Source organism: Trichosurus vulpecula, chromosome 4 (assembly GCF_011100635.1).
Source record: "Trichosurus vulpecula isolate mTriVul1 chromosome 4, mTriVul1.pri, whole genome shotgun sequence".
Lineage (NCBI taxonomy): Eukaryota > Metazoa > Chordata > Mammalia > Diprotodontia > Phalangeridae > Trichosurus > Trichosurus vulpecula.
The window spans coordinates 67,805,488-67,818,630 of record NC_050576.1 but is presented as its reverse complement, the minus strand read 5'-3'; the positions used below and the strand labels follow the sequence as shown (position 1 = coordinate 67,818,630).

Sequence of the window (13,143 nt, the reverse complement as noted above, 5' to 3'; positions counted from 1 at the left end):
AGTGTCAAGTGTGTGAGGCCGAATTTGAACTCGGGTCCTCCTGACTCCAGAGCCAGTGCTCTATACATTGTGCCCCCTTGCTGCCCCCTGTAGATGTGGAGCAGAGAACACTACATGTGTATTACCCCTTGATAACTTTGTTCATTTCATAGCTAAGTAATCATCTTTCTCATTCTCTCATTTTACACTACTATGTCATCCTTTCGACTTTAGCAGTGAGGTGCCGAATGGATCAACCTTATCACAAGAGAACATCAGCCTCCTGTCAAACAAGACCTCCTCTCTGACCTTGGCTGAGGATCCCGAGGGAGGAGGAGATAACAATGACTCTCAGAGGACAGGAGTCACGCCCAGTTCTGCTCCCTAAAACGAGAGAAGAGCTGCTTTCTTCTTCCCTCGTTCAGTTTGCGGAGGAGAAGGGCAGGAGTGGTGTTCATAACTTCCAGACCTGCTCTGAGGGTAACCAGAGAAACCCAGGAACAGCAGCAGGTTCGGAGACAATGTGCACAGACACCACTACTGAAAACAAAACCTGCACATAGTTCACATTAATGCGTTTTTTAATTAAAAAAAATGAAAATAAGCAGTATCTGCAAGCAATTCAGATTAAATTTGTTTTTGTTCTGTGAATGAACTTTATTTTAATAACTTTGGACGCCTTGGATCCAGGGCTTTAAAAAAAAAAGAAGAAGAAGATATTATATATATACTCTGTTTGATTAATTGTATGATCTTAATGAAGTAGGTTTTTCTTTTATTTTGGTATTATTACATACCCAGTGTATACTTCTTACCCACATCCTTCTTTAACTTGCCTCCCCTCCCCGCCCCAACTTCCCCTAAACAAAAAAGCACCTGAACTCCTTGTGTGAATTTTAAGGTGCTTCAGAGGCAAAAATTCGGTTACTGACTGTAATGTCAGAAAATGTGCAGTAAACTTTTTTTTTACAAAGTGTGTTGTTTTTGTTTTTAATGGCAATCATTAATACCTTTTTTCCTTTGCTAAACATCTTGCCTTTTTGTAAGCAAGTCTTAGGGGTTTTTTTTACCCCTAGATATGAGCTATCATTACCAACTTTCTCTTTGTTATAATTAGAATACTGATTTACCTTACTTAGCCCAGGTTATAATGAAAGCCAATTGTAGCTTAGCACTGAAAGCACAGAATATGCTAACTTTCTTCTGTTAACCAGGTTAGAGATTCTTGTTGCAAATATTGAGGCAGTGCCTAGAAATTTGGGGCTCTGTTGTTGGCTTCTGAACTCCAGTTGAAAAAATCATGGTGTATTCAGAAGCCAGTACATCTTATATGATAGAGTGTATCACTTGGTCTTAACTGAAAATGAATTCAACATCTAAGTTCCTTTTTACATGTCTTAGCTTGTTTTATTTTCTCTTTATGTCCTGAGAAGATAGCACTGGAGACACTGAAAGCTCTTTGTTTCCAAGAAGGATAAAAGAAAGCAAATTGCCTGGCATTTGATGACAGTCTGAATGGCTAATCATCTGTTTTTCTTCAGAACAGTTAGCAGAAGTAGGTAGTTAATACCTGAAAATCAAGTTTGGTGGACTTTCACTGACCATAATTTTAAAAAAATTACTCTTCATTAAGCCATTGGTAGGAATGAAGAATTTTTCTTGCCAGCCACTTAAAAGAACATTTAATTATTGCTGCACGTATTCTGATATTTTATATCTACCTGAGCCCGAAAGCCTCTAAATCTGGTGTTCAGTGGGAATAAATTGATGTAAGTCACCCTTTCTTCCTGCCTATTGCCCTCTCTTGGCCTGATTGTTTTGTTTCCTTTTCTGTATTAGACTACTAAATCAGAAAGCACTGGTTATGTAATAAGTTACTGCATTGCTTTGGTTGGGTAAAAGCAAGAGTTAATATTTTTCTTGTTTATTTTTTTTCTTAACCCTTAACTCCTGCTAAGGTCATAGCAACCTTGGGCTAAGCTTTTTGTCCATCATACTGTTAATTAAGGGAGGGGTGGGGGGGAAGGTGATACAGTCCTGCCATTGCCTACCAGTAGGAGAGTCCAAACAGAACACTCTTTTGAGTAGCAATTATTTAATTTGCCCAGTCAAGGCACCGCATTTATATACTATTTCACATTGAATTTGATTATGCCCTACAGACCTGGCTGGTCAAGGATTTGATATACACATATTGGCTTGGGATTCGAGCTTTCTTTTTTATTTAAATAAAAATTTATATATATATTATATATGTATACACATATACATAGTTATATCTGTATATATATTAAGTATGTTTTAAGGATTTTTTCGCATGAGCGCAGCTGTTGCGATCAAATGTCCGATTGGGAGGTAGAAGCACTGAACTTGAACAAAAACTAGACCTTTTTTCCAGTTAATAGCCACATTTTTTTCTTTTTCGCTCACTTGAAAATTCTGATTTTCTGACCTTTTGAAATTTGACTTCAGAGTATTAAGCCCCTAAGTTGATTCTTCTTTTAAAACCTATTTTCCATGGGGACAAGGAAGAAAAAGCTTCTATATCCCTGATGGATTCTCAAGGTTTCTACTTCATTTTTTTGTACAAACAAAAGGCAATGTGTAGATCTTTCATCAGAGAATGATTTGGACAAATCCCCTTTTCTCATTTGGACATGTTAGATAATTCCTTCATTTGAGAGGCAAGTTGATTAATTTTAGAAGTTATGGTGTATTCCGATGGTAGAAGTAGTTCTGTAGAAGTTTTAGGGACCTCGATTGTGTAGCAGCACAAATAAAGGCAAAGATCCATAGGGAGGTTTCTTTGATGGAAAAATTGGTGAGTTCTACTGCTAGCGCAGCCCTCACTAGCTTATTTTTACCTTTTTTCCTTCAGAAACATTTTTTAAAAAATTTTTTAGTAATGCAAAAGCTTTTTCCAACTAGGTTGAATTTACACTATACATCTATGTGGGTAAACCAAAAAAATTCTGTTGTTTGAACTTGAATTTGTAGCCACCTTGTTTTTATTTTTAAAAATGTGATTTTGAAAAAATAATCTCTGAGTTATTGCATGTATTTACTGTTTCTGATTCCCTATTTCCATATTTCAGAAAAAAAATTGGGCAGGTAGATGATCATTAAAACTATACTCATCACTTGTTTAATTCAAATCCATCTACTTTTTCTCTGTGTACAGCAGCAAAAGAAAATCCAAAATATTGTATGTGGTGGTTCTATTCTCCTCCCCCCCAATTGTATTCATGCTGCACTTTGTACAGTGTCCTTGTTGCGATTAACTTGGCCGGGTGAATGTCCTGTTTGGACATAATCTATTGGCTCTTAAACTAGTTTTTGTTAATATCTGCAAAAGGCATTGATTTCTTTTCCTCACTTGCTTGGGTTAGTTTTAAATTTCTGGTTGTCGTTTCCCTATTTCCATGGAGAAAGTTATTAGCAAGTAAAACCAGTCAGGTTAGAAATATAGTTTACAAACTTTACACTTTTTTAGAAAATTTAAATTCTTCTGAATACTACTTTATAGTCTCTTCCCATGAGTGAGTTTCCTGGGAGGTGTGAGAAACTCTGTAAATATGATTATACCTCCTCTGTAAGAACTGTTGGTTGACACCATAGTTCCTTAGAAAAATGATTTTTCTGAACATTATTATTTCTTCAGGATATCAAAGACATTCATTTCCTGTTTCTGTTTATGCAGTCAGGTTAATGGGAAGTTGGCTTACTGATGTGTACCAGGAAAGTAAAATTTAAGGCATGACCTAAAACATGGCTTTTTTGCCGAACAGTTTTAGAAAAAGCTATAAGGCTTAATTAAAGGTGAGTGGATTAAGGGCAAGACTTTACAAGCATTGCCCTGTGACAGTTCTCTTTTTTCAGCTAGCAGAATAAGGGTTTCATTGGGGTAGGCAATGTTAAACTAAGAATACTCCTTCAGGATTTTTCACAGGTTATCTGGAAGATGATTTTTAGACCCTGTTGCCCTTCTTTAAATATGCAATTTACTTTATTTACCTTAATATTTTTAAAGTAAATCCATCACTTAAGTCTGTAGATTGTCTTCCTTATGTGCCTTTGAAGAGAATGAAATGACTGAGGGTTCATTCCTTGTGACCTTCATGGTTAAAGGGAGAGCTTGTCCTACGAAAGCCCACACTTAGAGAAATGTTTGACAGGGACATAACCCTGCCTCCAAGGCCAGCCTCAGATAATCATCCGGCAAATCAAGAAATACAGATGTATTTGACACCTAGTATTGTGGGGGTGATTCCTCTTCCTCACCTTGTCCATCCCCTATTCCTCACTTGCCCTTTTCCACACTTTATCATTTCATTTATTTCCCATAAGAGAGGAATTGTGTATGATTCTCACTTGCCACTTTATTATTTATTTAATTCCATCACATTGCAGAATAGGAATTCCTAAAACATCTCAAATTTTGCAGCACTATGTTTAGATTTAACCCAAAAAATAATTCCTCGGCTTCCTGGTTTCTTTTGTCAATTTTCCACTCTGCTTATCCCCTTTTGCTCACCCACCACCCTCCCCAATCGTGCAACAGTGACAGCTTGCTGCCTCAAAACAGAGCATTCAAATGAATTCGCTTAGCCAATAACTTCTGTGAAGTTGCCTTTTCTAATGGTGTTATTACTCAGTGATGCACAAATGTGGTATTGCCCTACTGGTAGGCAAACAAAGGTCTGATTAAGAATGGTAGCCTGCTATTTTCTTTAAAGGAGAGCCAAAGACTTGTGCTTTACTCTGTTTTGGTTTGGGGGAATTGGCCTTTTTTTGATTGTGAAACCTTTTAGTGTCTGAGTTGTGATAGTACTGTGCAGACAGATGTGTCTAAAGTTAACTGCTAAAGCCTTATAAAGCATAAAGGTAGTGAAAGTCATTTCTTTAAACTGATTAATATCATATCTTTTACAATAGTGTGTTGTAAGAAACTCATTATTGCTTTCATATACATGTCTTGCATTTCTTTGTATTCTCCCAACCTCTTGTAACTTTGTATATAAAGGAAAGAGAGGCTAATATCATTGTAATCAAGTCATGGGACTCGACAAATTAATTATTGAACAAATCACTGATTAGAAATGGTGTTAAGAGATATCCAGCTTAGTAAGCAAGGTATATTTGTGTTGCATTTGGGAGAGTTTTTTACAAGAACAAGTGGAGTTGTTAATATGCACATAGGTCCTTTTTACCAAAGAGGATACAGTTAATATTACTGATTCCCCACTAGTGAAGGAAGGATCATGTAGTTTTTGAAAATATATTCTAAGGAACTTGAGACTATTTGTTGCCTCTCCTCACTTTTTCTTCTTTTTTAGGGAATCCCTGTGTAAAATCTTTTCAAGCTCCATTGAAAATTTTTTTTTTATCAGAAGTCATAGTGTTATATCAGTCATTTAAACAATTCCCACCTCAACTCCTCCAACCTCTTTATATTTTCCAGAAAATAGTTGCTCAGTCTGTCACTGAGGTTTCTGTTTTGAGCGGTCGTCTTTGATTGTTTTTGCCATTGAAACAAGAGTCCGGGTGGCAGCGGTGTGTGTGGCCCACTTTTTCTCTTCCCCTAGCATGTCTGTCCTTAGTCCACGTGGGTTTTTGGTACAGCACTGTCAGACTGAAGAATAATGTAAGCAGAACATCTGGAATATAATAAGGTGCCTCTCATTAATAGCATTATTTTGCTATGATATCCATTCTTTGTTTGCCTTCATTCATTTATTCCTTCCTGCTGTGACATAGCCTAAATTAAATTTCAATATGATAATTTTTGTGTCCTCAGATAATCTCGTATTTAAAAGTAGAGTGGCTTCTTTTTTTGTTTTTTAAATTCCAGATTTGTTTGCTTCAGTAAATTCTGCTGAAAAGACTTTTAGGTTTGTATTTTTTGGATGTATTGGATTTAACACAAAATATTCTTAAATTAGCTTTTTAGTCACTTCAAAAATATTTTTAATGGGAAATTTGCCTTTTTTAGAAAGAATAGCTAACTTTGAATACCTAAATCTTTTAGATTTTATGTGATCATTAAAAAGCAAAGAAATTTGTTGGATCATTAGGATCCGTAGTTGGCTATCACTTGTAAGTGATGCTAAATAATACATAAAGGATACACTTAGACTATTAAGTTGTTTTCTTGATAAAGAATAAGAAAAATACCACTTCAAATACCAGGAGTAAGAACTATTTTCCCATTAAGAGAACTTTTCTGTACTGTACTGAGCAAAGTGGGTAACAGCCCTTTGAAATTATGAAAAGGAACAAGGAACGTGTGTGTGATGTTACCTAAACTATTAAGCTAAAATTTTTTTTAACAGCTATTCCAACTTTAGCACATATTTATCTGTCCTTGGATTTTCATCCAGATAATGAATTTCTTTCAAACCAAAAGCCTGGCACACCCTTTACTTCCTTTTTCAACTTCTCTTCCTCCCCCCACCCCCACCCCCACCTCCAACAAAAAAGAAAGGAAAAAAAATTCCTAGAGTAATACACTTTTCTTTGGGCTAGAGGGAGAGGCTATATTTTACCAAAAATATTCGGTGTCCAAAATTGAATGTGCATCAAATGAAAAAGATAAACCTGTGGAATATTTAATGTTTCTTATAAAATTTGATGACTGAGTTCTTGTATTGAGGTCTCAGTCTGGTTGGGAGGCAGGAGAGGAGATCCCATTCTCAGCAGGCAAAGCAAGTCTTTGGCATCCAAAACAGAGTGTGCACTCAGTCATTTTACAACTGGAAACTGTCCTGTGGCCCTTCCTAACTTTGTATTTTAAAAAAACTATAGTGAGGCATGAGTTTGTTACCTGTAGCTATCAGTAGTACCATAGATTGGCTTGATCCCTCAGCTTTAATTTGACTGTAATTCAAATACTATCTGAAATAACCCCTTAAAAATTCTTTTGTTTTCTGATTTATGTGGTTTTGAATTTTCATTTTAACTTGTGCATGCCATATATTTTTTCTTTATGCTACTAAGGAATCACCCAGGAAAAGGCTACTCTTTTCCAAGTACATCATTGCCAACATTTTTATACTGTTTTCCTTCCCTTCTGGTAACTGGAACTCGAAATACTCAAAATTATTTTTCTTTCTTTTTTTATTCATTGGTCCAGGTACATGGTTATTTTGCTTTTGGATAGTTCTGTGGCTTTTTGGGAAGATAAGAGATGAAGAAAGAAGGGTTAAGATGTAGTCATGGGATACATTTTTTGAATTCCAAAAGCAACTTTGTAGTTGTGAGGTTCCTTTCATGGTATGTGTGGTTTCTTTTCTCCACCCCACCCCCCACCCCTGTTTCCCTTTTACCTGACTATGGTTATTTGGTCTTTAGGCTCATACCAGTCTCCCGAGACATTTCTGCAGTCATTATCACCTTTTTGGGTGGAATTTATTTTATGTTGTGATTTTTTAAAAAGTAACTTTTTAACATTGGTGCATATATGCTTGGGTTAGAGCTCGTGTAATTTACCAATCGTATTGATTGTATGTGATTGTGCCCTGCAGAGGTATATTTAACAAAGCAAAAATAGTCTAGGTTAATAAAGGAGACCATGAGATTTGAGTCAGATTATAAGTGACTTCACTTATATCTAATCACTTAGAATTTTAGATAAGTGAAAATTCATATCTACTGTTTTAAATCAATGTTAAAATATCTAATCTTTGTTGTAGTTTGGTTTCTCCCTGCCCCTTTTTCCTATGCCTCCGCTCCCTACTCTCTTCCTAACATACCTCTTTTTAAAAAAACAAAAAAACAAATTCATTGAGCCTTACAGCAGCAGCTGATTGAAATTGCTGAATTTTCTAAATGGTGGTTATATTTCTTCTCATGTTTCAAACCCCCCAAAATTGAGTGTAACTGGAATTTGTGGGTGAAATTTGCAATCTGTGAATCATTCTTTCACTCTATTAGGATTTGGGGAAACTGTGAAAGTGGATGTAATGACTATCTCCTAAAAGTCTTTTTGGAGTAAGAGAAAGAAAAGTAGTTTGAAATGGATAATTTTTTTCTGTGTTACATTTTAATCCATTTATGTTTACTTTTTTCAAAAGCCTTCTAAACATTATATGAGGTAGAAAGGAAGAAATAGTAGTTGTGGATGCAAAAGGCAGCAAGCAGCAGCTAATTGGGTCTCAAAAAGTATATATTTCATTTGTTAGAAGTTTTTTCAGAGGTATAGAGCCAATTTTTTTTTCAAGTTTATGTTAGAGGAAAATTGTGTGCATGTTGTTCATATAGAAGATGCCACTCTTCTTCCTTCTCTCCATTACCTTTCAAACTGACTCAGCCTCATGTTGCTCCTGCATAGGGTTTAAGGCTCCTATATGAGTTGCAGATAAGAGAAGTTATTTTAAAAAGTGGAAGGGAGGTGATTCACCTTTTGGTCTGTAAATATATGAAAGTGTCTTTAAGGTCTTATCTGCTTTCTGTCAGCATTTATATTAAATGATAAATTAATGAAGAAATGTGTGGTCTCTTTTTGTTGGAAGAAGAGTAAATGTGCCTATACTACTTTGTTCTGGTATTGGGAAATCTTTCATATCTACTTGTCACACAGCTTGGCCCCAATATTTTAAAAAGCAGGAGGAACATGACAGCTCTTTCATGTAAAATTGCCAACAGGCAACCACAGACTTAGGTTTAATAAGCTGCTAGCACAGAGGTTTAAATGTCACCCATCCCATGTTTTCAGGGATCAGGGGAAAGATTGTAGCCTGCTTTGTGGAGGCATGTCACCTCTGCAGTGTATGGAAGTGTCAGAGTTCTTGGAGTGGCCCAGTGTATGTTGGGGTAGAAGGCCACAAATAACTAGCACAAGATCTATTGTGTTGTGCAGAGTAACATTTGTTGAGAGACATGGAGGACATCAAGAGAAGATGAAAGAGAACCTCCTGAGGTTTTGAGAGGCTGTGGAGAACATGTAGGAACATTGAAGATCACAGGATTGACAGATGGGGAAACTGAGTCTGGGAAAAGATTAGTAATTTGCTAAAGGTTTCACAGTTGTGGGGTTGGGATATGACCTCCAGGCCTCTGAAAGAAGCTCACAAGGGTCTGTCTACCTAAAAAGATCTCTGTCATGACAGCTTTGTGCTAGGCACTGTATGGGGAGGGAGGGAAGTCCCTAAATTCAAGGAACTTAGCTTCTAAAGGGGACAACAGGTCCTGTCACCCCACCCCCCAAAGAAAGGTAAGTACAAGGTACTTTTGAAAAGAAATAAACACTAGCACCTGGGTAGGGATAGCAATCAGAGAATGGTTTCAAATGAGAAGCAGCTCAGGCACTGATTTTAAGAGGTGGGATTGGTTTTAGGCAAGGAGTGGAGATATTGCGGGACTTGTGTGAATGGAGACAAGTGCAGGAGCCCTATAGTTTGGCTAGAATGAAGGTGAGTGTGTACAATAAAGATGAGAAGGGACATTAGAACTTGAGTGTTGAGGCTTTAAACTGAGGAATTTTATCCTAGAGATAGTGAGGCGCCTCTGAAGATTACAGAGCAAAGGAAGTATATAGTTCTACACCTGCAGTTGTGGAAAGATTCTTTTTTCAACTGTGGAGGAGAGACCGAGGAGTGGGGAGACTAGAAACTGTGAGACCAGTGAAGAGGCAGGTGAGAAGCAGTAAGGGCCTGAACTTGGGTGGTGATTGAGTAGAAAGAAGATAGAAGATCTTGTGGAGCAGCACTTAGCAACTGATAGGGACTCAGAAGAGATCAGAAAGCATTGTATGACAAAGACAGGAAAAGGAAGGTGAGATGTGAAAATAGAAACTCTTCTTGAACACAACTTCAAGATGCCAGTGAAGTGTACAGGTCGAAAAGAAGGACAGGTTCAGAAGAGAGTTTGAGGCTATGGAAACAGCCTATTAAATACTATCAGCTATCCTGTCCCCACCTCACACTTCTCCCCAGACTAAATATGTCCAGACCTATGCCTGCCTTGATCCACTTTTCTTTCCCAATGTAAACTAAGAACCTTGTCAGCATCAGCTTTTTATGAGCTATGATGTTCCAACAGTATGTTTTTACAAGAAGGTGACATGCTGTGTTATGTAGCCTTTCATCTTTTGTACATTCTTTTAAAATCTAAAGTGATTTGTATATTCACTGCATTCGCATCAGTCTTTGGATAAATCCTGTGTTTCTCTCTTGTTGGAATATTTTCCCTTCCCTTTTTTCCTTTCTTGAGCATTTCAAGATGCTGACTTTGCTTTAAAAATATTTATTTAGTTTTAGTTTACAACATTGACTTTTATAAGATTTTGAGTTTTAATCTTCCCCTCCCCCTTCCATAAGACAGCATGCAATTTAAGCTACACATGTAGTCTTTTTAAACATTTCCACATTAGTCACGTTGTAAAGAAGAATTAGAACCAAAGGGAAAAAACACAAGAAAGAAAACAAAAGAAAACTAGTATGCTTTGATCTGCATTCAAGACTCCATAATTCTTTTTCTGGATGTGGTTAGCATTTTCCATCATGAGTCTTTTGGAATTCTTAAATCATTGCATTGCAGAGAAGAGCTAAGTCTATCAAAGTTGGTCATCACACTATGTTGCTGTTACTGTATACAATGTTTCCCTGGTTTTGCTCACTTCATTTGGCATCGGTTCATGCAAGTCTTTTCAGGTTTTTCTGAAAGCTGCCTGCTTGTCATTTCTTATAGAACAATAATATTCTGTTACATTCACATAACTACAACTTGTTCAGCCATTCCCCAATTGATAGGCATCCCCTCAATTTCCAATTCTTGGCCACTACAGAAAGAGCTGCTGTAAATATTTTTGTACATGTTGGTCCCTGTCCCATTTTTATGATCTCTTTAGGATACAGATCTAGAAGTGGTATTGCTGGGTCAAAAGGTATGCACAGTCTTATAGCCCTTTGGACATAGTTCCAAATTGCTCTCCAGAATGGTTGGATCAGTTCACAACTCCACCAACAATGCATTAGTCTTGTAGGTTGCATTTTGATTTTTAAACTACTGGGGGGAAGCGGGGGGGCTTATACCTTTTCCCTAAGCACTTGGTTAGAATTTTTGTAACCATGATCTCACGCTCACCTACCTTCCCGTTACCTTTTTCTAATCTTGTTTCACAAATACGCCCCAGCCACCAACCCACTCTATCAATTTGCTTTTCCCTGCAATTTTTCCACTTAACCTTTTGTTATTTACCTCTCCTTAATTTGTCAGCTGTCTGATTTCGTCTCGAGCGCCCCTCTTCATATTTTTTTCCCAATTCACATTAGTCCTTATTTTTTATTCCTTATTATTAGTCCTCTTTGAGAACAAGGGTCCAACAATGTCCTTATTTATCCATAATTCTGCTCTTCTTTCATTCAACCTGGAACCTAGAATCTGGATCTGTCAGGGCCTAGAGGTTGTTCTTCAAATTTTCCTTCAGTTCTCCGAATTTCTTTTAGCCAAATTCAAACTTCAACCCACTTTTAAGAGATCAGTTTCAGTGAAAGGTTGGGATCAGAAGCCAGATTGCATGAGGCAGTTTTTTCAGGAGTTTGGCACTAGGAAAAAAACAAGGTTGCAAACGGTAGTTTGAGAGAATGGTAAGATCTAAAGAATTTGTAAGGGTAAAAAATATGTTACTTATTGGTAATGAGGAAGCAAAAGGGGTGAAAGTGGCAGAGAGGCAAGTATAGGCACTACATAAAGAAAAACTATTCTAATAGAGCTCCTAAAGTCAATGGGCTGTCTTCAAAGGTAATGAGTCCCCTCTCTTTGGAGGTCTTCAAGCAATGGTTGGATAGTCATTTGCAGGGTATGCTAGAGGGGAGACATGAACATAGTGGTTTAGACTAGATGACCTTTGAAGTACCTTCAGTTCAGATTCTGCAATTCTCTTTGCAACTGTGGAATTGGACCAATTTCCAGAGCCAAGATGGTGGAGTAAGGCAGTAACTCGCCTGAGTTCTCCCAAATTCCCTTCCAATCAACTTTGAAATAATGCCTCAAAATGAATTCTGGAGCACAGAACCAACAAAAGGATGGGGTGAGACAGTTTTCCAGCCTGAGACCATTTAGAAGGTGGATAGGAAAGATCTGTCTCACTGAGGTGGGAGTGGAGCACACACCAGTGCAGGTGACCTGGACGAGATAGTAGCAGGCTGCACCCGATACGAGGTAGCAGGGAGGCTGTGTGCTCCTGCACAAGCTAATGTAGGCCTTGGGGGCAACTGAATCAGTGGCTGTGGTTCTCAGAGCTCTCAGGCCACAGATGGTATGGGGGCTGGGCAACTTGTCAGAAGGAAATTACAGGGGACACTTTGCTGGCTCTGGGTGCAGGATTCTTGCATTGCCCAAGTCCCATGGAACCATGGTCAGGATTACACAGGAGCTTCCACACCAAAGGATTGGAGGGCTTAGAATGTGATATTCTAGAAGGCAAAGGAGCTGAGATGACAACCAAGAATCACCTACTCAGCAAAACTGGGTATAAGCCTTCAGGGGAAAAGTGGATATTTAATGAAGTAGAGGACTTTCTAGCATTCTTGATAAAAAGACCAGAACAGAAAATTTGCTCTTCAAATACAAAAGTAAAGAGAAGCATGAAAAGGCAAACAGGAAAGAAAAAACATAAAGGATTCTAATAAGGTTAAACTTTTTATATGTATATATATTTGGTATATATGTTTATAAACTGTTCTACATGGGAAGATCATACTTGTAACTCTTAACTTTATCAATGTTAGGGCAGCTAAAAGGAGGAGAGACATAGAAGGTACAACAGCAAGTTGACTGATGGATGATAAAAAATAAGGGGTAAGAAAGAAGGATGCACTGGGAGAAGGGGGAAAAGGGAGGGTAGAATAGGGTGACTTATCTCACATAAAAGGCAGGAAGGACCTATTACAGTGGAAGGGAAGATTGTGGGGGCAGGGTTGGCAGGCAATCAGGCGATTCTTGAACCGTACAATCATCACAATTGCCTCAAAGAAGAAATAATACACATTCAGTTGGGTATAGATATCTCTTACCCTATAGGAAGGGGGATATAGGGTGGGAGAGAGAACTGAAAGGGAGGTTGGTTTGGTGGAGCATGTGGTCAGAAACAATTGTGGAATTATTTACAGTCTTCCTGGCTATTCCCCAGGATTCTGGATAGGGGCAGTAAGTAAGATCTATGGC

General features: G+C 37.7%; 1 protein-coding gene across 4 annotated transcripts in view; it reads left to right on the top strand.

Annotated features, from left to right (window-relative positions):
- The window catches only part of RC3H1 (ring finger and CCCH-type domains 1), a 73,357-nt gene extending 71,353 nt beyond the window's left edge, over positions 1-2,004 (top strand). For 2 of the 4 annotated variants that reach the window (XM_036754081.1, XM_036754079.1), the window contains exon 20: positions 217-2,004. In XM_036754081.1, the coding sequence (XP_036609976.1) occupies positions 217-367 (151 nt within the window). In that variant the 3' untranslated portion in view covers positions 368-2,004. Of the gene's footprint in view, positions 1-213 lie in introns of all 4 variants that reach the window. The other 2 variants (XM_036754080.1, XM_036754078.1) reach the window with 1 other exon arrangement.
- Positions 2,005-13,143: the final 11,139 nt, after the last annotated feature.